General features: G+C 42.0%; 1 protein-coding gene across 1 annotated transcript in view; it reads left to right on the top strand.

Annotated features, from left to right (window-relative positions):
- The window catches only part of CCDC192 (coiled-coil domain containing 192), a 214587-nt gene extending 189555 nt beyond the window's left edge, over positions 1-25032 (top strand). Inside the window, exon 6 of the mRNA XM_075542678.1 lies at positions 24746-25032. Within this exon, the coding sequence (XP_075398793.1) occupies positions 24746-25032 (287 nt within the window). The remainder of the gene's footprint in view (positions 1-24745) is intronic.
- The last annotated feature ends 1655 nt before the right edge of the window (positions 25033-26687 follow it).

A 26687-nucleotide genomic window follows, 5' to 3' on the forward strand; every position in this document is an offset into this window, starting at 1 on the left:
GCAGGTAGTATATAAATTTATACACAATAATTCTAATCTGGTTTGACCTCTATTTCATGGTGTGTTTGTATGAAGTTGGACGGTGATGAGGAAGGTTGTAGGCATTACAGTAAATGGAAAAGGGATAAAATTACCATAACTGGATAAAATGTGCACCACCAAAATATGATGCTTGAAGTTATGATGGACACAACAAAAATAGGAGAGAAAATTGACTGAATGATAACTAATGTCATAGAGGAAACAAGCTTGACATTTTTTAATCTAGAAAGGTGATTGGTCCAGGATGTTTATAATTGGAGATACATTCTTGTGCAACAAATCTTGCCCAACAGACTTGCAAGTGGAAATTTCTTCCATACTGTCTACCCTGAGCAGTCTAGATCTCCAAGCTCTTTTCCCAAACCTGGGGGACAAATATGGTTGAGAAAGAATTTCTCAGATTTGAAAGGTAAGCCCAGTAGGGCCAGGGATAGTACCCCATACTCTAATATGTTAATATTTACCGTGAGTGGGATGTATAAATACTCTAAATAGTTTCTCATTATTCAGACCAAGTTTTGATGCCAATTGAATGCAGATCAGGTCAGGTCATTTTGTCATAAAATTCATGTTTTCAGAGCATTTAGGTTTTGGAAACAAAGGTTTTGACTGTGACTCTACAAACGGAAACTTTCACTTGCACATTCTGCTAACCAGCATCATCTGTCGATATAGAGGACAATGGGGAACTTTAATTTGGGGAATGTGCTTGGAAACAGTAAATAGACTCCAGCAATCATAACTAACAGTTTTTGAGCAGTTGCAATGCCAGACTTAATTCTAAGAGTTCAACATGAATTAATTCACTTTAGCCTTGTGCTGTCTGGGTAGACTAGAGAAAGTCATGGACACACACATATGTGTATAAAAAAGAAGTTTATATACAAGAGCAGCTGAATATTGAGAAAACATCCCAGCCCGGTCCCAATCAAGTCCATTAAGTCCAACATTAGCCCATATGTCTGATACAAATCTATAAAGTCCTCTTCATCCTCATGAAACACACGCAGTGATGCTGAGTGAAGGAAGATCACCGGCCAGTGGGTGCAAAGTGAGTGGCGGTAGAAGCATCTCAGCACTGGCACGGTGTCCATGTGGCTCCTCCAGTTTCCAGTTCTGCATGAGGGTAGGTCATGTGGCTTCTTCTCAGGGATGTCTCACAGGAAGTGAGCAGAGAGAGAGTTATCAGGGGAGTGAGCAGAGAGAAAGTGTCTACCACCTCCAAGGAGGAAATTCAGGAGTTCCCAGAATTCTTAGGAGAAGGCCATGCCCACACAGAGGCCTCATTGGCTATGACCTGATTGACAGACTAGACTCCACCTCTTCACTCTTAATCCCCTCAAATCCCAAATTGACACCAGATTATGTAACTACCACAAGCTTCTTACCGCTCTATGAGGTACTATGTTGACGCCCTCACTCAGAGATCTATTAACAGACGTAGAAAAAGAAGGGTAAATCTCTGCCAAACCTTCACAAGTGAATAGCGATCATAGTTGGAATACAGAATGACCCATTTCCAGAATTTAGCACTACCATTTATAGTCTATAGAAGAAAAACATTTCATTTCTTATATGGAATTATATTCACATTCTCCTGGACTATAGGTAATTAAGGAAAACATTTTTATATTTTAAACTTTCTGCAATACTTCTTATGATTCTTCATTTCATCATAGAATATACTTTGCATCTGAGAACATTTGTAATTTTTGATCCTTAAACTGAGCCACTTAATGGATTATTTATATAAACAGCCATATTCTTAATCATATAATAATAATTGAGCATTAACATTTCCCCAGAAGAGTAGAGATGGGTACATCTCATCCTCTAGGTCTAACTGAAAGACTAACATATAAAAGGCACTTTGTTGGATTAGTAAATGAGTTTACATCTTCAAAGCCTCCAAAGATGAATGAATTCCATTCAGAAATTCTAATTTTTCTATTCTGGCTATCACTCTTGAATCACCTGTTATTAATTCATTAGAATTTTTTACAAGAACCAACTTTTTCTTTGGCCCTATTTTTGGAGCTATGTGCTCATATGAAAATATATAATTTTGTTGTCTGTATGGAGGGAGGGGAAAATGAGGAGCTGATATCAAGGGCTCAAGTAGGAAGCAAATGTTTTGAGAATGTTGATAGCAACAAATGTACAAATCTGCTTGGCACAAGGGATGTATGTATGGATTATAAGAGTTGCATGAGCCCCCAATAAAATGATTTTTAAAAGAAAGAAAAATCCTAGTGGTGTGATAGTTATGTGTTGGGCTGCTAATTGTATGGTCAGCAGTTCGAAATACCAGCCAATCCATGGGAGGAAGATGGGCTTTTTATTCCATAAAACGTTTGGTTCAGAAATTCACAGAAGCAGGTCTATCTATCCTATGGGACACTATTAGTAGGCATCAACTCAATGGCAGTGAGTTTTGGTATAATTGATAGGATTCATAATTCCCAGAAAGTGAAGAAGGAGGAGGAGGAGGAGGAGGAGGAGTTGTAACTAAGTCATTTCCATCCATCATCTGCTCTTTTGTCTCTTTTCTGTAAGAAAAATCTGACAAGTAATTTTGGAGTGCTAATGACATCCCCACAGACCAAACTCTGCTCAATTCAATTTTGAATTCAAACTCTTCACTCAAGTTCAACCCTTTTTTCAAACAAAACTCTTTGTCCAGTCAATTCCAACGCATGACAGTTCCCTGTGTGCAGAGAGGAACTGCACCTCAGAAGGGTTTTAAGGCTGTGACCTTTCAGAAACACCATCAGGTTTCTCTTCCATTGAATCCACCCTATGGATTCAAACCACCAACTTTTGCATTCGTAGTTGAGCATTAAACTGTTTATGCCACCCAGGGACTGCTGCAGGGACGTTAGAGGGATGCTAACCAGCTATTAACTCACACTCGCAGTTATAAGCACCAGCATCACCTCCAATTTAACTCAACAGGAATCTGGCTCTTATTGCGTATCCACTGCTGGGCAACACAAATGTGCTACGGCTTCTTAACCAGGTGTAGGGAGTGTAAATATAAACCTGTAAAGTAACAGAGTAGTGTATTGTGCATTTTCGCAAGTGCCAAAATAGCTTATAAGATGGACCCAGAAGTCTAAAGTCAATAACCCAAGTGGATAACTCTAGAGTTGAGAAAATTTCATTAATTATAGGAAGTATCATTTTAATTTTGTAAGTGGGAAAACTAACAGAAAGACACCGACTTACCAATGCTTTTGTAGATTGTTACAGTGGCCAACCACGTGACCGTGCCTCTTGTAGAAGCTACCCTTCCTCCCTGTACTGAATTCATGTAGTTCACTAGGTCCTTCTGTCCAGGGTATTTCAAAATATGTGCATGGTTGTGTGGGCTTATATTCTTTTACATTCTGCTTATATAGTAACTATACTATAAATCCACCATGGGTCATTGTATCCATACTCTGGTGGCTTGTCTGATGCTGTGGTACTGGAAGCTATGTCACTCGTACCTCAAGTATCAGCAGAGTCACCCAAGTGAACAGGTTTCATCAGAGCTTCCAGACTAAGAAGAAAGGTGTCGGCGGTCCACTTCTCAGGAATTAGTCAGCGAACACCACACGGATGGCACCAGAACCGTGTGAGATGCTGAAAACCTCAGGAATCGCAGCAGAACAGGGTCAGAGCTGGCACCAGAAAATGAGTCCCTGAGGTTGGAAGGCGCTCAACATAGGACAAGGAAGAGCTGCCTTTTCAAAGTAGGGTATACCGTGACGTCATGGATGGAAGAAAGCCTGTGGGGGTAAAACCTTCTAGACTTTCACTTGACAAAAGGGCACTACTCAAAATGAGAAGGACCAGTTGCAGGCATTTATTAATCATCAGAACTTGGACTGTATGAAGAATTATGGACAGGGTGGCTGCACTGATTGGCTCCCACGTGACAATTGTTGAGGATGGTGTGGGATCTGCTGGTGCTTCCTTCTGTTGAGCATAGGATCACTATCAGTTAGAACCTGCTTGATGGCATCTGACAGCAACATGCTGGAAATATTGACATTAAATATCACACAAAAAATGAGCCCTGTTGTTGCAGTGTGTTCAGAGTTGGGCTGCTTGTCACAAGTTGGTAGTTCAAACCCACCAATTTTTCCTCAGGAGAAAAAGGAGTCTGTCTGCTCCCCTAATGAACTGTTTCATGTGCTTTGGGCATGTTATCCAGAGGAGCCAGTTCCTACAGAAGGACATGATCACTGGTAAAATACTGGGTTTCGATATAACAAAGATTGCTCCTGGAAGATAATGGCAGTCATCTGGTTACCTCTGTGTTCAGGCAAAGCAGTAAGCTGACTAGGAAGAAAGATCCAAGAGACCCCCAAAGCCAAAACTTTGGTTATATTATTAGGGACAATAGTTCCATTCTTGCCTGATGCTCGCCCTGTCTATGGAGTAAACACAGTGTCTATTAAGCCAAATTAGAATTTGACTTTCATGTAACAAAACATGATACTGATAAATGCACTATGTTATGTCAAAACAGTTTTGTTCGTGGTGGCAGATACTTAGTTATCCTTGTAAAACAAAACAAAAAATACTACTCTTTCTTAACAGGACCTTCATCTTAAAATAATCTAGGAAGATAATATGCTTCAGAGTGTTCGTTTTTATTAGTCGTATCTCAGCATGGTGATTCTACTTCACTTCCAGCTCGGGCTGCTTTCGGCAAGTGGTATAACCGCGGGCAATAAAACACAAGGTACATTCTGCTGGGAACATCTTGGGAAGGTTTCCTGGTTCTTAAAAGAGAGACATAAGTAGAACTTTCCATTTACTTCCAGCATTTTAAAAAAGACAATGTACTGTGAGGAAGAGGATCCATGGTGGTGTAGTGGTTACACATTGGGCTACAATCCACCTGGTCCGCAGTTCAAAACCAGCAGGAGCTCTGTGGGAGGAAGACTGTGCTTTCGACTCCTGTGAATAGCTATAATCTTGGAAATCCACAGTGGGGTCACTCTAAGTCAGCATTGACTCGATGGCTTTTTTCGGTACTTTGATGAATACTTTCATTTTGCAAATAGGATTGCAGAAACAGGAAACTCCAAGAGAAGCCAACTTGGTTTCTTTGAATCGTGAAATGAGCCAGCCCTGGAATTCCCAGGCATTATATGTACAGTAACAAGTTCCCCATTGTCTCAGCTATTGATCCCCATTCAAAACAATATTGATTTTTAGACTAATTTCCACTTTAAATAATCTTAATTGATTGTTGAAATCCAATCTGAATGCTAAAATTGAATTGCTCCTTTCAGAATTTAGGCACACTTTGTCATCTGAACATTCAATTGTTGTTTGAAGGTTCACTGTAAATAATCTGGAAAACTGAGGAGACTAATACATAATACAAATTAAATTTAATCACATGTCTTCAACAAGTGATGCAAATGGGAATTTAGCCTGCTAAAATGACTATGTGCCCTAAGCCTTTGTTTACGCAGGTGGTTCGAGCCAGAAGATGCTGGGGAGGGTCATTCTGGAGAGTAGCCAGGACAAATGCGCACAGGTTTAGATAATAACTGTGCTGTCCGTTCCTCAGATTCCTACTCTCAGAGCATTTGCCGGGTCAGAGAGTAATAACAGATAGAAATAGAAAAGAATGAGGCACTTGTTTTATTATTTTGAAACCAAGATTGTTTTATAAACAATTGAGAAGTACTCAGTGTAGGACCCACATCCATATGTTGTGACCCTGGATGATCAGAAGATGCTGATGGAACAGGTGACCCAGAAATGCCTTTAATGGACCAGATGCTTTATTTTTTGATTTTGGTTTTGGTTTTTTAGTGAATTTAACTGGACACTTTGTAGTAGAGATAGGGTGTGTTGTTAGGGTCAAAACGATCCTGTGTATTTCAGACCTGCTGCGATACAAAGGAAGGAGCCCTGGTAGTGTAGTGGTTATGTGCCGGGCTGTTCACCACAAAGTCAATAGTTCAAAACCACCAGCCACCTTTCTGTGGGAGCAAGATGGACTTTCTACTTCCATGAAGATTTGCAATCTCAGAAACCCACATGGGGAATTCGACCCTGTCCTGTAGGGTCCATATGGGTCCAGATTGACTTGATGGTGATGAGGGAGTTGGGCTACACTAAGATTCTGATGGTATCAGTCATACTAACAAAAACAATATACATAAGCACTTAATCTGCAGTGTGGTGATTGATGGGTGTTGTTTTTTTGTAAAATGACATAAAGTAGGTGGTCTATAAATGTTCGTTTCTTTCCCTATGTGCTCTTACTCTTGCTCTTATCCTATTATGTCACAACTATTAGGCGAGAGTGTTACTGGGATCCGATTACTGTCTTTTAACTAGAGAAAGGGCTACTCTGATCAGACATAGCGGCAACAATGGAAAATTGTATTAGAACATGAGAGTATTCAGACAATGTGTTACTCAAACACGTATCGTGAGGGATGTTTAAGGCATGAGAGATTCGGGGAGCTTCAACCTCATCATGCTGTTTTCAACAGATGGCACTGGGTGTAAGGGATTCTGGGAAATATAGATTACGGAATTTTTCTGTGAAGGGGGAAATCATGAGAGTTTTCAGGAAAATGTGTATACTCCCTTCCCACAGGATAGAACTGGGTTTCACGCTCTCAAGTAGTATTTCTGCAAAATACTTTTAAAGTTTTAAGCGAGAAAGCCAATTTCTATATGCTTTTCTGTCTGAATTCTATTTCCACTCAGTTGTCTAAGGGAATTACTGAACCTCAGGCTTCATTTGTGCTCCTCAAGGGGACTATCCAAAGAGGAAATAGTGAATTATTATCATGAAAATTTTTTAGTATCTCTAAACTTAATACATATTATTTTCATAATAGTATGTCGGTGTAAATGTGGACAGCAAAGTTTGCACTTAATTATAAAAGCAAAATCTCATTGCACCGGTATAGAGTCTGTATAGCAAAATGTCCCAGTGTTAGGATAAAAGTATTTTGCTGATTTTGATCATAGTCTGCTATATGATTTTTTGTGCTTCTTTAAAGTGTCTTGGATTTCAGCATAGCCTGAAAACAGCTTCTTTAACATTAGCTTCAAGAATATACTCAAGGAACATGATTTACAATAAAGCAGGTGACTAATGGGAAAAGTATGTCTGAAAACTGGCGTGTGTACCAGAGATCAGAAGATTTCCTAAATAGACAAAGGTTTGCTTGAGTTCCCCCTTAGAGATTTCCTCCATTACTTTTTAAGTTATCATTTGTAATTTCAGGATGAAATTACACCTTGAAATTACCCGCCCCCCAAAATAAAATAAAATCAAACTGATAAAATGTGAATGGCATTCCACTGGGAGGAGGAATTGAAATGACATTATTCCACAGTCTGTCCTCCAGGACAGGGATTATTATTCTTTGGTGTGTTTTTTTGCGGCCAATTTAAATGATCACAAATATCCCTGACGCCATGTCTGAGCATATTTCTTAGTGCTATTGTCTGACAATGTACTTGAAAATATAGCAAATTGCACACAATAAGAGGATGAATTTATTTTTAATGAGTTTAAATATAATTGCTCGTTATGAATTGGAGATAAAGATGATAGGTGGCATTTGTCTCTCTGATTTTCTCAAATGTTACGGGATCCCACTACAATTCTGCTTTTGCTTCTCAGATCTGAAACCACTTCTCTGGATCTTTATTTAAAGCCTACAGCTTTTCATTTGTTCTCGTCCCAATTGAAACCTGTAGATTCCAATAATAAAATTTTAAATACTCAGATGTGACACTGTGAAGTCTACTGAAATGAAGAACAACCTTTTCAAATTCTGGGCATCTCTTTTGCAGAAAGCAATGGGTGACAGTTAAAGCTCCTCATCCATTTGCAATCCCCAATGAATTATATTCCTGTGACCATTGTGGCACAGTGGTCACACATTGGGCTGGTAACTGCAAGGTTGGTAGTTTGAAACCAGCAGCCACTCTGTGGGAGAAAGATGAGGCATTCAATTTCTGTAAAGAGTTAACATCTCAGACACGCACAGGAAAGTTCTACCCTGCCCTATAGGGTCGCTATGAGTCAATTCAATAGCAGTGAGAGCTTGGGCTTGAGACGATTGACCAGGGGTGGGACTGGTCTTGCCCTCAGACAGAGAGCATTGGAACGTGGATTCCATCCACTTCCTCACAGGGCAGCCCAGGGAGAGGCAATCTAGCTTAGGGGCTTACCTGCGTGTGTTCTTGGTGGAGATCCCCTACTGGGGTGGTACTGGGGTTCAAACAGTCATGAATCATCATGCCATGACAGTCATGTCCTGACTGTGTGAGTGGAAGGCCTGGACCAAGCCTGTAAGGCCTCTGTTTCACATAATGGATGTGTCCTATTCACGGTTCCATTCGTGTTTCTGTAGTTTCAAACTACCTGCTGACCTTGGGGATCGAAGCCCAACAGGTAACCACGAGGCCACCAGAGCACCCTGAGCGACTAGTTAGTAGTGACAAATAGTCACTCAAATAAAATAAACATTGAGGTATGCTCATGAGACTTAGTGACAGATAAATTCAAGAAGACTAAAGTTGGTAAGTAGCAGTGAGTTAACATAATTAAGTCCTGCGGAAATGAAGTCCAGGAGGTTCACTGTGAATGGGGGAAAGGGCAAGGGCTCTAGCTGGAGAAGCATTAAGTAGTTAAAGAATTTTTTCTTGATGAAGATGATAAAGAGTGTGCTCTTTTAGTGCTAATGGGAGGAACTAATCAAAAGTTACGGTTTACATTTACGAGAGAGGATAGCAGTGATAGAAGGTTCCAGAGGAAGCTTTGCTGTTTTGGGGGTGCCATCCAGTTAATTCTGACTCATGGAGACTCTCTCAAGCAGAGAGAACTGCCTTGGCGGGTTTCAGAGAGTGCAATTCTTTTTTTTAATACTTTTATTGGGGGCTCTTACATCTCTTAGCACAAGCCATAGATTCATCCAGTGTGTCAAGCACATTTGCACATATGCAACCATCATCATTTCAAAGAATTATCTTCCCACTTGAACCCCTAATATCAGCTCCTAATATCAGATTGTTATTTTGTCATATCTTGCCTTATCCGGACTCTCCCTCCCCCCCTTCTCTGCCGTCCATCTCCCAGGGAGGAGGTTACATGTGGATCCTTGTAATGGGTTCCCCCTTCCCAACCCACTCAAATGCTTTGAAAATGATTAGGGCAAAGAATGTAAAGATGTGCTTTATACAATTGATGTATGTGTATGTATGGATTGTGATAAGAGTTGTATGAGCCCCTAATAAAATGTAAAAAATTTATCATAATGTCTTAAAAGTAATCTAGAGACATATAAACCATATATATGTGAATGGATTTGAAGTTCACACTCAAGCATAGCCTTGGCCTAATAATTGCTGTTATAACATGGCCTTACTTGATACTTTTCTCATAAAGAAATTGCTGATTTATGGGTGCTATAGCAAAGGAGTGAAGAAGTGAGATGGTGCCCAGCTAGCAGGAATAATAGTCTTAAAGGCTTGTCTTCTAACAAGCAGCCATCTAAGTGAGGCATCAACTAAATCCACATGGAGGAAGCACACCAGGCTGCGTGATCCAGAGATAAGAATAACAAAATCCAAATCGTATCCACCAATGTAGGCTAACTGCATATTTCAAAACTGAATTATTCACTTATACAGAATAAATCATTATATGACTGGACGCTATTTACACAAACAACAAGAGTTAATTGTCAGAAAGTTTAGGTATATAGTTAACCTAAACTTGCTCAATCTCCCTCTCTCAATAGTGTTTTAAAAATTAGTACCAGGGGCTAATCAATGACATTTTTAAATAGAAGATGGTTTTCTCCATGGAGATTATCAATAAGATTCTCAACTACAAATTAACAAGAATTTCCTTTCCGGGAGCTGGAGACAGATGAAAAACATAGATCAAGTAGTGGATTTAGGCTCTATTTAAATCCTAGCTACACTTTAAGAACAATTAGTTCTTACAACAAGGCCCTATTCATTATTCACCTTCATGAAGAAAACACAGAAGCTATGCAAAATGTGGTGAAGAAATTATATGGTGCTTGACTATCAAACAGAATAGTGTCTGGGACATCGAAGGCTTTGTACCAAACAAGCAGCCATCTAAGTGAAATATCAACCAAATCCACGTGGAAAAAGCACACCAGCATCGTGACCCAAGGATTGCTAATTATAACATCCAAATCTGAATAGGGGAATCGTATCAGAGCTTAAATTGGGAGTTTCTGGTTTGCAGAAAGCCATGGCTGACAGTGGAACCCAATAATACGTTTGTGAGATCTATGCAGGACACAGCCTCCAATGATTTCCCTCTAATCCTAATCAAGGGGTGGGAATAAACTGGTTACCAGAGTGAGGGAGCGATGACTCTAGATCCGAATGATAAACCTGATGTGAACAGTTAAATCCGTTCTGTTGATCCCTCCTCTGATACAATTTGGACCTGGTCTGGTTTTCAATATTTTCTCTGTGTTTTGTTTGTTTTCATATTGAAGTTTATATCTGATGTATTTTGTCTTTGTGGGTAGCCTTCCTGAATCTCTGCTAGGTGGTTTTCTGGATTTTGTTATATGAATCCCAGGACTGATGAGCCTATAGAAACACAAGCAGAATAGGTTCCCTGGGGGTATGGTAGGGGAGGTGGGAGGTAAAGGGGAGCTGATATCAAGGAGTTCAAGAAGAAAGAAAATGTTTTGAAACTGATTGTAGTAGCAATTTTACAGTACTGATTGATGTGATTGAACTATGGAGCAGGATGATATGTGGATAAACTCCCAATAAAACCATTTGGGGAAAGAAAAAATACAAACAAACAAACAACTCACTGCCAGGCTTGATTCTGACTCAGCATTCTTACAGCACAGGCTAGAACTGCCCGTGGGTTTTTGAGAAAATAACCTTTTTGTAGGAGTAGAGAACCTGGTCTTTCTCTCATAAATGGATTTGGGACTCTCACTCTAAACTGTGGCCTTCTGGAAACCTGGGTTGACAATTTAAGCTCGATTTTACACGGGGCAGCAGAAAACACTGACCAGGCCAGCACCAATTACTGTTGTGTTTGAATCCATTGTTGCGTCTCAGCTACCCACAAGGTCACCCATCTCTTTGAACATCTTCCACTTCACTGACCCTCTGCGTGACCAAGATAACATCCTTTTCAAGGGATTGGTACCTCCTCCTAACAGTGCATGCGTCCGAAGTACGTGAGACAAAGGCCTTCCATCCTAAATTCTATGGCGCATTCTGGCTATACTTCGCCCAAGATTTGTTGTTGCTCTTCTGGCAGTCTGTGGTACTTTCAATGTTCTTTGCCAACATCATAATTCAAATGCATCCATTCTTTCTTGGTCCAGTTTCACAGGTGTGTTAAGTGTTTGAAAAATGCACAGCTTGGGATAGGTGCACCTTAGTCCTCAGAATGGCATCTTTAACGAGATCTTTTGTGGCAGGTTTGTCCAATGTGAGAAATCCTTTGATTTCTTAATCGCTGCTTCCTTAAGAGTTGGTTTCATATCCAAATAGAACAACAGCCTTTATGACTGTGACCTTTCCTGTTTACCACGCTGCCGTCTGTAGCTGTAGCTGTGAAGTTTTGGTTTTGCACACACTGAGTGTAATTCATACTGAAGGCTGCCGTTTATAAGTGTTTTATGTCCTCTTGGCTTTTAGCAAGTAGGTTGGATCATCTGCATATTTCACAATGTTAATGAGATTTCCTTCAGTCCTGATGCCCTGATCTTCATATCATCTATCTGCTTAGCATACAGATTCAATAAATATGGTGGAAGATGCACCACCAATGCTCACCTGTCCTGATTTTAAACCATGCAGTATTCCTTTGTTCTCCTGGAATTCCCTCCTAGTTAGTGCAATGTTATCCACGATGTGTTCTGTTCCACAAAGGGAGATGCCTTGGTATGGTCAGTGAAACACAAGGAAACGTTTTTCCGTATTGCTTTCAACCATGATCGCTTTGATGTGATGTTCCTTGTTCCCTGTCCTCTTCTGAATGCACCTTGGCTTTCTGGCAGCTCCTGTGGATGCACCGCTGCAAGCATTTTTTAATCATCTTCAGCAAAATTTTACTTGCATGTGATTTTGAACTACATTCTATTTGCTTGTTTATTGCAATAGGCACAAACATCATCGGTTGACCAGATATCAGTCTTCTAAATTTCTTGGCAAAGATTGGTGAAGGATTCCAGCACTGCCTCAATTTTCTTGAAACATTTCAATTGATATTCCATGAATCCCTGAAACCTTGTGTATTGCTAATGCACCTCCCATGCATCATGGATTTCTTCTTTCAATATGATCGGTTCTCAATCACATGCTACCTCTTGAAATAGTTAAATGTCAGTCAAATACACGGACCCATTTTTGCCTTTACTCTGGCCATTATGTCAGCCACCGAAAGAGCTCCAATGAGCCTGAAAACCACAAGTTAGCAATTCAAACCCACAGCCCGCACCAAGGGTGAAAGAGTGAAAGTTGGGGTTACCGTCTCAGAACCTTACAGGGCTGGTTCTCCCCTCATGCTAGGAGTTAGCATGGACTTGCTACATGAGAGTTGTAAGTAACTCGGTTTTATTGTAATACTAAGAGTGTTTGTGTCTGCTCAACCTTTTTTGAAGAGGCAAGACCCTTCAGTAAAATATCCTGGTGGGATTTTGAAGGGAATGGGTAGGTATCCTTGCCCCTCATTGTAAGCAAAAGGGGACGTTAGCTTATGTTGTCCTGAAATACATTACCCTGCTGGCAAGTAGAGAGCCACTGGACTACACCACGGGACTCTGCCCAGCCAGGTCATGTCTGGCCACTGGGAGTTGCCCCCACCTGCCACCTTATAATCATTTTGCGGCACCATCTTTGGGAAGTTGGCACTTACTTTTTTCACAAAACTCTCTCACTCCATGTCTATTCCTTTCAAACAGCAAAGTTACACAAATCTTTCTGTGATAATGTTCTCATTGATTTTCCTGAACATATATCTGGACGCTGGTAAATTCCAAGAAGAAGGCAATGTTTTTGAGGGGTTCTTCTTGTTCTTGTTCCTCTTCTTTTGACATACATTTATCACAAGTAAAAAATGGTGATTCATGATCCATTCAGGGAAGCCCTGACTTGAGCCAAAGAAGAAAAGTATAGAAAAGAGCAGTAGGAAGTAAAGGTTGTAGCAAGGAAATATTTGGGTATGACTCTCTTTTGACTAATTTTAAAGTTGTTTCCATTTTTAAAATCTTTTGCTTTCTCTTTGATTGGGGCTTTTCTATCTGTCCAGTCATTGTTGTTGGGGTTTTTGTCTCTTGGCTTTGTATGACTTTGTATGGTTGTGTTTTGTTTGGTGAGGCTTTCTATCCAGGAATAGGCGGGTAGATCTATAGAAATAGTAGCTAGATGGGGCATAGCAGGGGAGGATGGGGTTGGGCTGGGGACGGGGAGCTAACAACGAGTGAGAAGAAATGCTCTGAAACTGATGGTGGTGATGATTGTCCCCAGTCTTCTAAGTGACATTGAATGACTCAATTGTACGATGTGTGAAGTATACGCCCATACAAAAATTTTTGTAAGAGAGAGATTTGGGGGAGAAAAAAAAAGACAAGGTAGAACTGGCTAATGGGGATGGTTTTACAATTTGGTGAACACAGTTATTGTCACTGCATTGTACATGAAAACAAGGTGGGATGACAAAGGTTTTATTCGATATATTTGACCACGAGAACATTTTAAAGAAAGGGAAAGCCTTAAAGAATAAAGCTATGGATGAAGATCTTCAGAAAGGGATTCACTGCCTCCCGATATGGTTGTAGTTGCTGTTAAACACTTTAGGAATCTGGAGTGCCTTCTGGAAGCGATCAGCACAGGACACAGCACCTCCTTTCCCTCCCCTCCCCTCCCCTCCCCTCCCTTTCCTTCCCCTCTCTTCCCCTCTGCTCATCTCTCCTTCCCTCATCCCCCTCCCCTCTTTCCCCCTCTCCTCCCTTACTTCCCCCTCTTTAGCTCACCCTCTCTCAATAACTCCTCAGGGGGAAGAAGGAGAGCTCCCTTTCAGGATTAACTTGAGTGGAAATTGATTTGTTCATCCATGGGGAACATACATAGAAGTAAGAATAAACAGCTAAACCCTCATGAGTTTCTCTGGGTGTTCTGGACATAATTTGTCCAAGTTAAAACTAGCAAAATGTTGCTGGGATTTAAGCTATTTAAAGTGGTTGGGTACCAATAACTGGGAGGTAGGGCTTGACAGGGGACCTGACCATGGGTACATTTGGTCAGCTAGCAACATTTATAGATAGCGCCTGTGGCTAGGGAGAGGCACGAAGCATATAATAGTCGTGATTCCTCTCCTCCAACTGGTGTGTATGCACGGTGTCAAGAAGAGGCTTGTCTACGAGATTTTGGGTTTGCCTTTTCGTCAAAAGCTTAATCCGCCGTGCTTATTATGGGATAGCAGAAACTCAATTGTCAAAGCCTGGCTGATCACCAGAATCACCTAGGGAGCTTTGTAAAAAGAGAGATTCCCAGGTGCCTAGATTCACTCAAGCAGAATCTCAAAGGTGTGGCCTTGGATTGGATTCTCTGTGGTAATGAAGCTTCCCATGTTAATAGGTCACAGACTCTGAATCAGTGATCTGGATGAGAGCTTGAGGATCAACTCCTCTAACGTTTCCATTAATAAAAGCTTAAACTAATATTAGGTGGCTCCTATAACCACAATTATTCATCATCTTTCAAAAATTGCCAGGGCAAAAAGCTCTGCTTGAAGATAGGGAGAGAGGCAAGGGAAGAAATCTAAGAACCATTTGATGACACACTGACTGAAACCTTTAGACTGGCCACTTCTGTGGTGATTTCATATCATACATGTACTTAATTTAAATTCCTTGAATGAATGAGCACCTACTATGCACCAGACGCTATCTTAGGCACTGAGGATACACCAGTGAACAAAACACTAACAACAGCAGCCTCGACCCGTAGGAGCTTTCATTCTACACCCAAAGTAACTTTAGAAATTACACACAAAATCAAAGCAGAACTACAGGTGTCATATACAGGCTTCCAGCAGGCTAAAGAGTTCAAGCCATGCAGGGACTTGGAGGGAGAAAGATGGGGCTTTCTCCTCCCATGAAGAGCTATAGCCTCAGAAATTCACAGGGGCAGTTCTACCCTCTCCAGTTGGGTGGCTGAGTGGACATCGACTCAGTGGCAGTGAGTTTGGTCTAGACTTTTAGCGACAATGAGAATCGAGTGAGAATTGTGGGTAGGGTGGCAAGGGAAGGCCTTAATGTGTGGAGATGGCTTGGGGAGCAAAGACATGAACTCACTAAAGGTATTTAGTTATTCAGGCATGCAGCTATCCAAAAGGCCCCGAGGGAGGGCCTGCTGGGTCTGGTAGGCGAGCAATGCGGGTAGTGGGGCTGTAGCGGAGTAAAGGAGGGAACGGGAATGAGAAGGAGACAATGGACAAGCAAGATAAAGTGGAGGACATACCACACAGAGCCTTGTTGGCCAGTGGAAAGGCTCAAACTTCTGTCTGCCTGAGAGGAAAGTCTGAGAAAAGAGGTTTGAGCAGAGGAATGGCAAAACGGCACTTACAGGTCAATGGGACCTCTCTGTGTAGAGTTGAAAGTAGACTACAAATGACGTAGCAGAAACAGGCAGCTCAGCTATGAAGCTACTATAAGATGTCACTCCATATTCAAGAAGAGAGAGAGTTAAGCATTTAAATAAACGGGACAGGTGTTGGAGTCCGAGTAAGGTAAAAGCTCTGCTGGTCTCTTGGTCAGCTTGGCTCACACACTTCTCAAGGTGAGGGTTCTTCTCCCTGCATCTTTTCTAAACACTTCAAAACTCCTCCAAGCATCCCCATGGGCCGACCCCTGACATTCTGCTTCTGGTGGCTGGTGTGGGCACAGCATCTGCTTGGGGGCACAGATGCTTTTAGGGCAGTTGCTTCATACACAGTGTCTCTTGTTCCTCCTTTTTCGTCAGGGTTTCTTGTCATCAAACGTTGGGCAGGGCTCGCTGGCTCCATGTGCCAGGAGCATGTCCCCATGTTATCTGGTGGCAAATTTTCCACCACACTTCCAACCAGCTGCCTCATTCCTGTCCAAGGCAAGTATGTCCATCGACTCCTTCAAGTGCCTCAACATGAACCTGTGGCTAGGTGAAAATACATACTTTCCAGTCTGCCATTATGACTCAAGCTTTCCCCCTACATCATAGTCACATGTTAAGGAAGGCATTCATTATACTATGGAAAGTTCATGATACATATCATCAACTCTTCATAAGTCACAACGCATTTTAATATGTTCAAGTGACCAAACGTGCTTGCTATTCAGATGTTTGTATAATGCTGCTTTATTTTTTCCACAAATGCCCACGTTCCCCACCTGCGCGCCAAGGGTCATTAGCGGAGCGGAAGACAAAGGTAAAAGACTTCAGAGTCAGTCCTTTGGCACTTGACAGGCTGGTCTTTCTGTACAAAGAGGCGGAGGTACAGGGGGAGGAGGCATAAAACTGAAAGAGGGCACTCATCTATTTTTAAGAGGTAAAATAGTTTTGCTGCAAAAAATAAAAGAGGCGAATCATCTATTTCAGAGTTGCCATTCCCAAATGTTCAATGTAAACATCTGGAGAATAGAAAAACTCTAGAAATGTTTTGTTATTCTTATTGTGTTGGGGTCAGTGTGTGTGTGAGTGTGTGTGTCTGTGTGTGATTCAAGTACAGACAAGGCTATACTGACAGGGATGTGCTAATTTTCAAGTCACATATGGCCAAAGGTGAAACTCAACTCCCTTGTCTTGATTCAAAAAGAGACATGGCTTTTAAAGCCAGAATGACGGTGAGTCAGAACGATGGGCAATCGCAGGGAGGAGGAAGATGACAGTCCGTTGGGTTCTGGGGGGCTCTGCTGGAATGAGGTGTGGAATCCCCTCACTGGGGAGAGTCTTTATCATGGAGTCCATCCTTGCACCCTTGGTCATGAGCTTGAAAGACATAAAAGTAAACATTCACAAGTGAAGACCCAACCGAGTTGCTTATTTAGGCTAAATCCCGGGGGCCCTTTAGAGCCCCTCTCCTCTACGCCAGCGTGGAGCTCAAACGATAGCAGCCAGGATAGCACCTTTCTCATCCCCATGCGCACGGTCCCAATAGCCAGTGGCTGGAGGAATGCCTGAGTGAGAAGCCAGCTCCTGGGAGACACGCGTGACCTGACTGGATACCTTTGCTCTTTGTGGTTAGACGCATACGAATCAGGACCAAGATCGGTTGTTTCCAGCTTAGTTCTGTTCAGTGCACCCCTCTATAAGGGAAACACACCTTTTTTGAGAGCAATATTTAGAAAATCCTAAAAAACAAAATGTTTTCCTGCCATTCCCCAGGTCACTCGCCAGTGCTGCGTGGCTGTTTACACAAACTATGAATGTCCTGGACTCACGAGGCAACGTCCACGCGCTTTAGGTCTTTGGACCTAATATGACACAACCTTTCTTTTCTCTAGTTAGCAATATTCTGTTTCTGGCTCCCGCCTCCCCTCCCTCATACCCACCACAGCTCCCCATACATCAAGCAGCTCAATGGCATTGGATAGCTTATGTGGTGGGTGATAGCAATATGCAAACTTCACTCAATGATTGTAATTTAGCAACTTCTCTATGAAGACCTGGAAAGACTTGTGGTTGAAGACCATTTGCTTAGAAGATCATCGCTCAGGAATATGGCAGAAATCATTCCTGCGCTGACGGGCCCAGGTGCTTTTCAACTCTAAGGCTCTGAGCTCATCAGCTCTACTGTCATTAACTAATATTAGTGTTTTTATTTACATAAATCTCACATGACACTTTGCTATGAGCAAGAAGTTTCTGAAAGGAAGAAGAACAGGAAGCTAGAAATGGCAAAGGGCAAATGTCACCATTTCTCCTGGGCCTTTGGATTTCAAGGTCAAAATAAACAGTCTTGCTCAGCTGCAAGCCGGATATTCAAGTTGTTGCTTTTCTGTCTCTACCTCCCCAACTTTGCCACTCCTCCCCTGCTCCAGCGCTCAACCTTCATTCTCACTCCTGCTTCCCACTGATTTCAAACGGAGATGCACGAAAGGGAGATATGTGAAAAATGGCATGCTTATTAAAGCATCTCCGATAGCCTGTGACTAAGCAGGATTACTGCTTCTCGCAAAGAAAGAAGAGCCTGTCCTGCTCCTCCCAATTGACTCAAGCACATTGCTGTGTCTCTTGACATTTCAAAGCGTGGGGTTAACCTGAGATGGCCTCATTGGAGGGCAAGAGCCTTTGCGATGCAGACAGCCACGGGCCCTGCAAGACTCCGTGAGCTGCCAGAGAGAGAGCCAGGGAGGTGGTTATTTGTGCTCTGGGTACATAGAGCTAGCTGTAGAACCTTACAGACCTGCACCCCCTCCTCTGACTGAAGAAGGTGCCTGGGCAAGGGAGGAATAATGCAGGCCCAGTCACATGGTGGTTACTCTAGGACACAGGAAAGCTCAAGGGTGGCATTGGGCTGTTTCCAATCAAATAGGACATGTAACTCTTATAGTTTATAGAGTTATGGAGTATAACACTATAGTTTATAGAGGAGTTAAAGCACTCGCTATTTGAAATGTGTTTAGCAACGGAACAACAATATTTTGGTTATATGTGTAAATAGATCATTTCACAGCAAAATATCGTTATATGAGAAATTTCCTCATTTGCGCACAGACTCTTTAGCTTATCTCCTTATCAACTTCCTACATGAAAACAGTCGTAGGAATCAAAGGCCTCCTGCACTCCCTCCTAATTTAGCAACGTCTTCCTTCTCTTATCTCCTCCCAGTTGGCCTCCCCTGCTTCTTCTACTCTCATTTTCTGTCTATCCTCCCTCTCTGCTGCTCTCTGCTGAAAATCCAGAGACCAAAAGCAAGCCTAAGCCTGGAGGCTATGACTGCTCATGTAATGCTGCTTTGCTGTGTGTTTGTCTCGGTATTTTAAGAAATTAAGTGAACAAAGTGTCCCTCCTGTATATTTCTTTTATTCTTAAACACACACACACACACACACATATCAAAGCAATTTTCTCAAAGTTCTTCCTGAATGACGTTCAGCATGGCAATAAGCCTTCATTGTGTCAACTGGTAGAAAATAACTTCTCCAGGAAAAAGCAAGAGGAGGAGATCTGAATGGAGAGAGCCCTCTTCTCAACACTGAGGCAAGCCTTTCCCTTCCTGCCTGGTGTCCCTTCCTCAGCATCTTCCTACTGCATCCTGATGGCACTTCCGAGGCTTTTTCTGCCTCTCCTGTTCAGACACACTTCAACTGATAGTAACACCTTATCCCAAGAACAGGCTTTCCATGCTGCCATCGGCTAGGGTATCTAAAGAGCATCAAGGCATTAATGGGTGCGGACCCATAACTCCACCAGACACTGTGCGCTCAGGTTAGCTGCGGCCACCTGCAGGCAACAACCAGTGCTCTCCAGCCAGCTGCCACTCCTGTGTGTCAGAATAGAATTGTGCTCCATTGGAGCATGGCTTTTCTAATATTGTATTGATTTTTGGTAAAGTTAACAAAGCAAATGCAGTTCTCAATAATTTCTAGGCCTATTGTTCAGTGACATTTTCCACAATGGGTCGGCAGTTTTACTATTTCCATTCTGCTTTTTCTGTTTTCATTCATCTCACTTTTCCGTCCCATCTCTTGGCTCCCACCTCCTCACTTTCTCATCCATGCTTTGGAGCAGCGGCTCTCAGCCTTCCTCATGCCAAGACCCTTTAAAACAGTTCCTCATGCTGTGGTGACCCCCAACCATATGATTATTTTTGGTGCTGCTTCATAACAGTCATTTTGCTACTGTTATGAATCGGGCAACCCCTGTGAAAGGGTCATTTAACCCCCAGAGGGGTCACGACCCACAGGTTGAGAACCACTGCTTTAGAGTAAATGCTGACTGTTCTCATAAAAACAATTATTTAAAGGCAATAGTGAGTGAAAATGGACTGCTTTTGAAACAAAATCACATGGCTTACTATTTCAGGAAGACACAATCAAGTGGCTTGACTTCACATTCATTGTCAGAAAGAACGTTTCAAGGCCTAGTTTGAGCCATAGTTCTGTCTGTGATATGATCATAACTGTTTACATACAAGGAAATCTAGTCCATACAACAATTATTCAAATTTATGCACCAACTACTAAAGTGAGTGATGATAAAATTGAAAAGGTCTATCAATATCTTAAGTCTGGACTTCATCAACTATGCAATCATGGTGCATTGATAATTATTGGCAATTGGAATTGGAAACAAGAGGAAGGAATGGTAGTTGAAAAATATGGTCTTGGTAGTAGAAATGAAGCTGGAGATGGCATGACAGAATTTTGGGAGGCCAATAGCTTCACACAGATGCCTTTTTCCAACAATATGCATGGTCATTATACACATAAACGACTCCAGATGGGATACAGGAGAATCAAAGGACTGTGTCTGTGAGAACAGATCGTGGAAAATCAGCAGAGAAAAATGAAATGACAAGATGGGAGGAAGGTTTATTAATATGAAGATGACACACCTTGCTTGCTGTAAGTGAGGAGGAATTAAAGTACTAGCTGATGAAGATCAAGGGTTGCAGCCTTCGATATGGATTACAACTCAAGGTAGAGAAATCAAACATCCTCACAAGTGGACCAATGATGAGAAACATAAAGTTGTCATGGATTTCATCTGGCTTGGATCCACAATCAATGCTCATGAAATGAGGCTTCAAGAAATCAAAGAACACATTGCATTGCGTAAATCTGCTGCACATTATCTCTTTAAAGGGTTGAAGAACAAGGATGTCACTTCAAGGACTAAGGTGTTTCTGATCCAAGCCATGATATTTGCAATCCCCTCATATACATGGGATAGATGGGCACTAAATGAGGAAGAGGGGACAGGAATTAGAAAAGAATCAATGCATTTGAATCATGGGACAGGTGATGAATATTGAAAGAAAGTACCATGGACTGCCAAAAGGACCACAACCACACAGAATCTGTCTTGGAAGCAATATAACCAATTAGAAGTGAAGATGGCGTGGCTCTGTCTTGTGTCCATTGTGCATGTAATCAGGAGAGAGCAGTCCCTGGGAAAGGACATGATGCTGGGTAACGGAAAGGGCCCAAGAGTAAGAGGAAGACTCTCACGGAGATGAATTGACACAGTGGTTGGCGCAACAAGGGCTCAAACCAACAATTGTGAGGATGGCACAGGACCGGGTGGTGTTTTGTTCTGTTGTGCACAGGGTCACCATGATTCAGAACTAACTCAATAGCACCCAACAACAACAGCATACACATATGTGCATACATATGTAGGTACATGGCCAAACATATCTTCGGAGACCTTATTATTCTGTTATCCATAGGATTTCTGATGGCTGGTACTTTCTGAAGTAGATCCCCAGGGCTTGGTTGAAGGTGCACAGGGGTAAACTCAAGCATCCAATTTTTCAGTTGCCAGTCCTGCACCACGTCGGGACTCCGAAACCAACAAACCCCCTTGACTTGAGATAGTACCCTGCAGAAAGAGAACCCGAGCCCAGCAAGGTATAATAGAAACACAGAGAGAGTCATAAATGCGATGGACACATAGCAGTCGCATTTTTCAAAAATTAAAATAAGTGAAAGCAATTTCTAAAGTACATTTTAACCTATTCTATTTAATAAAACATCATCACTTTAATATGCCATTGCTATTTAGAATCAAACACCTACGTGAGCTATTTCATCGTCCTTGCTTCAAGGTAAGGTTCTCAGGTAAGGTTCTCAAATCCAGGTGCATTTTATACTTGCAGCATATTTCACTTCAGCCAAGTCACATTTCGATTGCTTCGTGGCTACTGGTTAACGGTTACATGTCGCTCGTGGCTGCTGTGCTGGACAGCACAGCTGTCATTCTATCTGATGAGAAGAATAGCCCTCTCTTGGACCTCAAAATGAAGGGCTATTGTAGAGGGCACAAACTAAACTTGCTCTTGATATGGAAATATTACTGCCACAATTTCAGATTCAAAACAAAAATTTCCTCCTTAAATCCTTAAATTTTTGGAATATGGCTGGAAATACCCAGACGCTCCTCTTAAGGCAAAGCCGTGCAATCCACTGTACGTGTGTTAGCTGAGAGTTTGCATTCATGGAGGTTTCCCTTGGGAAAGCGGTGACTGCAAGCCCATTGCATTCGCTGAGGAAGGGGTGATTTCTTGCTTCCTGGGATCTCACTACAAAGCTATTCCATCTCTAGCAGGGGTATAGGTGCACCTGTTACAGTATAATGGCCTAGACCGTTATATACATTCTTTGGATGCAGCTGTGGGATTTATGTTCACTGATAAATGAGTAAATACTGAGCCTTCAATAGAGCAATCGTGTATCTGGTTGATTGACTCTCTTGTTTTTAAAATGGTACCCAAGTCTTTGACTTCCTTTTTTTCTGTATGCCTGGTGTCTGCTTTCGACAGAGCTCAAATACATGACTTTAATGACAGATTGTTCAAAATTCAAGTAGTAAGGAGTTTCATGCTCCTACAGGTTAATGAGATGGGATTTGCTTTTACAAGCTAAGTTTTTTTGATGAGCCAGTGAGACTTCTTTTCAAGGACTCCCTGCTGCCAACCCTCATCGTTCATGTCTTTGCTGCAGCTTCTCTGTTCCTGCATACTCTAGCTTTTATCCGGACCTCAGGGGTCAGTTAATAATAAAATGATAAAAGGTAAGCTTTTTGGTCCAGGAAGTATTGACAATTTTATTTAGAAATGTTAAAAAGTCTCTAGATCTGAAAGCAAGGGATCTCCATGGAGACATCTTACTAATAGAACGTCCTTGCAGCAAATCAAATCATACCCCAGCCAACCCAGTCAAGCTGTCTTGAGTTATGAAGCCTGACTTTGCTTTTCAACCACTCACGTCTGATTTTTCATTTTCATCTACTGTAATCATCTTTACAATACTGTCTGTCCAATAACCTGGCTATTCCTGCCCTTGACTATGGTCAGAGGGAAATCATTGAAGGCTTATTCTGTGTGTAAACACTGCACATGTATTTTAGGCTTCCACTGTCATCTATAGCAGTGGTTCTCAACCTGTGAGTCACGACCCCTTTGGGCCCAAACGATCCTTTCACAGGGGTCACATGATTCATAGCAGTAGCAAAATGACAGTTTTGAAGTAGCAACGAAAATAATTCTATGGTTGGGAGTCACCACAACATGAGGAACTGTATTAAAAGGTCACGCCATTAGGAAGGTTGAGGACCACTGATCTATAGATCAGTGCAAACCAGAATTTCACAATTTAAACTCTGATAGTTTTCCCTCCTTCAGATTTGGGTGACATTACTTATATTATAATCCTTGTATCACACAGGCTGCTGTGCTTCTTCCATGTGGGCTTAGCTGATGTCTCGTTGAGATGGCAACTTGATTGAAAAAACCCTTTAAGACCCCGGGCACTGTAGTTTTTCATAGCCAGACACCATCAAGTTTGCCTTTTCTCATCGTCACCTTTCACAGAAGAGGCAATGTCAACTTTTTTGGGGGGATAAGGGTGGGAGTGGGTAGGAGGTGAGAGTGGAGACCTAGAACTAAAATTCCAATGGAAGCAGTATATTTCTTTTCTTTTTAATTCATATATAATAAAATTCAATCATTCAATCACATCAAGAATAATTGTACAATTATCACCACACCGGTTTTATTACATGTTCTCTGTTCTTGTACTCATCTTTGCCTCTCCCCAAAACCCATCCAAACCTTACCTGCCATGCCCCTAAAGAACCATTAATCCAGTTATTGTCTCTGTAGATTTACCTCTCCTGGCATTCGTATACAGAAAGGCATTTAAAAACAAAACAAAAAACTAATAACAGTACAGGGTGTGACAGACAAAATTCTCAGTCAAATAAAAGCAGAAAATATTAAAAACTAAAACATTTTAAATGGATCAAAAGGGAGATCAAATGATAAAAAGTTAAATTTCAACCATCTGTAGTAATCCACTCTGCATGATATCAAGGCTGTTCGCATGCCCAGTCTGTGGTCAGAACGGATTCCGCAGAGGCTTCATCCACACGTGTATTTCCCCTTCACTTTATTTTTGTAACTGAAGCAGCTTTCTGAAGGGTCCAACGAGAGGCCAAACGATAAGATAATACATTTTAATCTCACTTCATCTGCCATAATTGACCTTATCAAGCTCTCCGTCTGGTAACAGGACTATTCATGTCCAAAGCAGGATATTTCCAATTTCAGGTTTGTGGCAAATTCTTAGGGACGGAGGTAACATGACACTTGGGGTGGCTTTTTAGGTTGGCTTCTCAAAGATGGGCATTTCCCTGTCGTCCCAGGGGTAACTAAACATTGGATGTGTAGCAAAATGAGTTGGCAGGGACTAATTCCCTTTCTCTCCGGAGACTTCCAAGTTCTTCTTCATGAGCACCAGACAGACACTTTTCCGTCACTGGCCCAGCTTCCATTCTCAGTGGATTTGACCAGATGACGCAGCCTCTGTCCTCTCTTTGAAGAACGTGAGAAATCAAGTTTTGTTTTGTTTTGTTTTTTTATACTTCCTCCCTTGCCAGTCTGGGAAAGCTGTTTAAAATTGCTCCGCCTTTCTTTATTTCTGTTTGTTTGCTTTAGAAGACAACTCCCTGGAAGGGTCCAGTGGAGGTCTCCCACCTGTGGAGGAAGGTGACCGGAAAATCAGTCTGATTATGGAGTTGTCGACTCAGGTTTCCCTTCAGACGGAGAAGATCACGCAACTGGAGGAAGTTTTAGAGGAAAAGGGAAGGAAGATCCAGCAACTAGAAGCAGGGCAGGGACCCTCTCCTTCCCAAGAGTCCCAGGACTCTGACGAAGGCTTGCAAGAAGCTCCAGTTGTCCGAGATGAGAGCAACACGTCTGTGATGTCTAATGAGACCGTGTAGAGATTCCCAGTAAGAAGATGATAATAATAAACGTTTACCATGTATCATCAAGGTAAAGTCTAGAATCTGAGTTGTCTCCTCCCGCACCAAAGGCAAGTTCATGGGCTTGGGTGGCTCTCATATTGTTCATCTTGTGAGGGAACAGCAGAAAGAGGAGTGGGTGCTCAGAAGCAAACCCTGAGAACACTTGTCACGTAACCCACACAGCTGTAGGGGGAAGAAAATTGGTTTTAGGCATTCTTGATAGCAGTGGGGGATGGAGAAACACAAAATTAGACAGATGGAGAAAGATGCTCTCACTAGAAGCCTGTCTCACTGCAAAGGTGGAGTTATCCTGATCTCGGCATAGTACGCAATTCGATTGCGAACTAAAAGCTATCATGAAGGGCAATCTTCAGACTGGGGAATAGCAGACCATCAAAGAGCATTGAAGAGGCTAACCCTTGTCAACAGGGAGCACCGCCATGGAGTCTGTGCTTTTATGGCCTCTGGAGTTTCTTTTACCTTTTATTAGGGACTCATACAACTCTTATCACAATCCATACATGTACATACATCAATTGTATAAAGTACATCTGTACATTCTTTGCCCTAATCATTTTCAAAGCATTTGCTCTCCACTTAAGCCCTTGGCGTCAAGTCCTCTTTTTTCCCCTCCCTCTCCGCCCGCCCCCATGAGCCCTTGATAATTTATAAATTGTTATTTTGTCATATCTTGCCCTATCCAGCATCTCCCTTCCCCCCCTTTTCTGTTGTCCATCCCCCAGGGAGGAGATCACATGTAGAACCTTGTAATCGGTTCCCCCTTTCCAACCCACTCACCCTTATCACCTCAGTATCACTCCTCACACCCCTGGTCCTGAAGGTATCATCCACCCTGGATTCCCTGTGCCTCCAGCTCCTATCTCTGGAGTTTATTTCTTCATGGCATTAACATTTATCAAGGATAGAAATGAAATAAAACCAAAGCAATTAAAAAAAGTTTTTTTAAAAACCCAGATGAATCAGAGCTGTGCTCCTTTGGGAAAAGTATCCTGGGACAGCATCTTCCTGGGAAAACACACAGCACCAATTTTTCCCTTAGGAACAAGACTAAGCCTAAAAGCAAACGACACTGTCTGTTATGATTGCGTCAAGGAATTTTGAGCTGTGCAAACTAATGGCCGCTGAACAGGAGTCCCATGCTGTAAGGTATAGACTAGAACAAACCAGCCCATAGTCATGTTCCACCACCCTCACAGGTACTGTTTCTTATGCAAAAGGAGTGAATGCTTAAAGCACAGATTGCGAGGAAGCTGTTGATACTCAATTCTGCATCTAGAACACGACTCAGTCAAATAAATTCTGCCTGACTCTCTCACATTCTCAATTTAATTCAGTCCGTTCAGCAAATGCTTGCTGAAACTCTTGAGAATAAGAAACATGAGAATGGCCATTTCTCTTACATAGGACTTCATTTGTTAAAAGCCTCATCATTTTTTAAATACCCAGGGTTTATGAGGTGGGGCAAGATGAGTGTCACCGGCTTCTTTAAATGAGGTGGTGTTTGCAAAGAGAGCTGGGAAATGGAGAAGAGGCAGCGGGTGAACATGAAGTAAACCAATTACCACCGCTTTAGCAGACGTTCTCAAATTACTGGGCGTTTGTGATCAATC

This window comes from Tenrec ecaudatus, chromosome 2, assembly GCF_050624435.1.
Source record: "Tenrec ecaudatus isolate mTenEca1 chromosome 2, mTenEca1.hap1, whole genome shotgun sequence".
Taxonomy (NCBI): domain Eukaryota; kingdom Metazoa; phylum Chordata; class Mammalia; order Afrosoricida; family Tenrecidae; genus Tenrec; species Tenrec ecaudatus.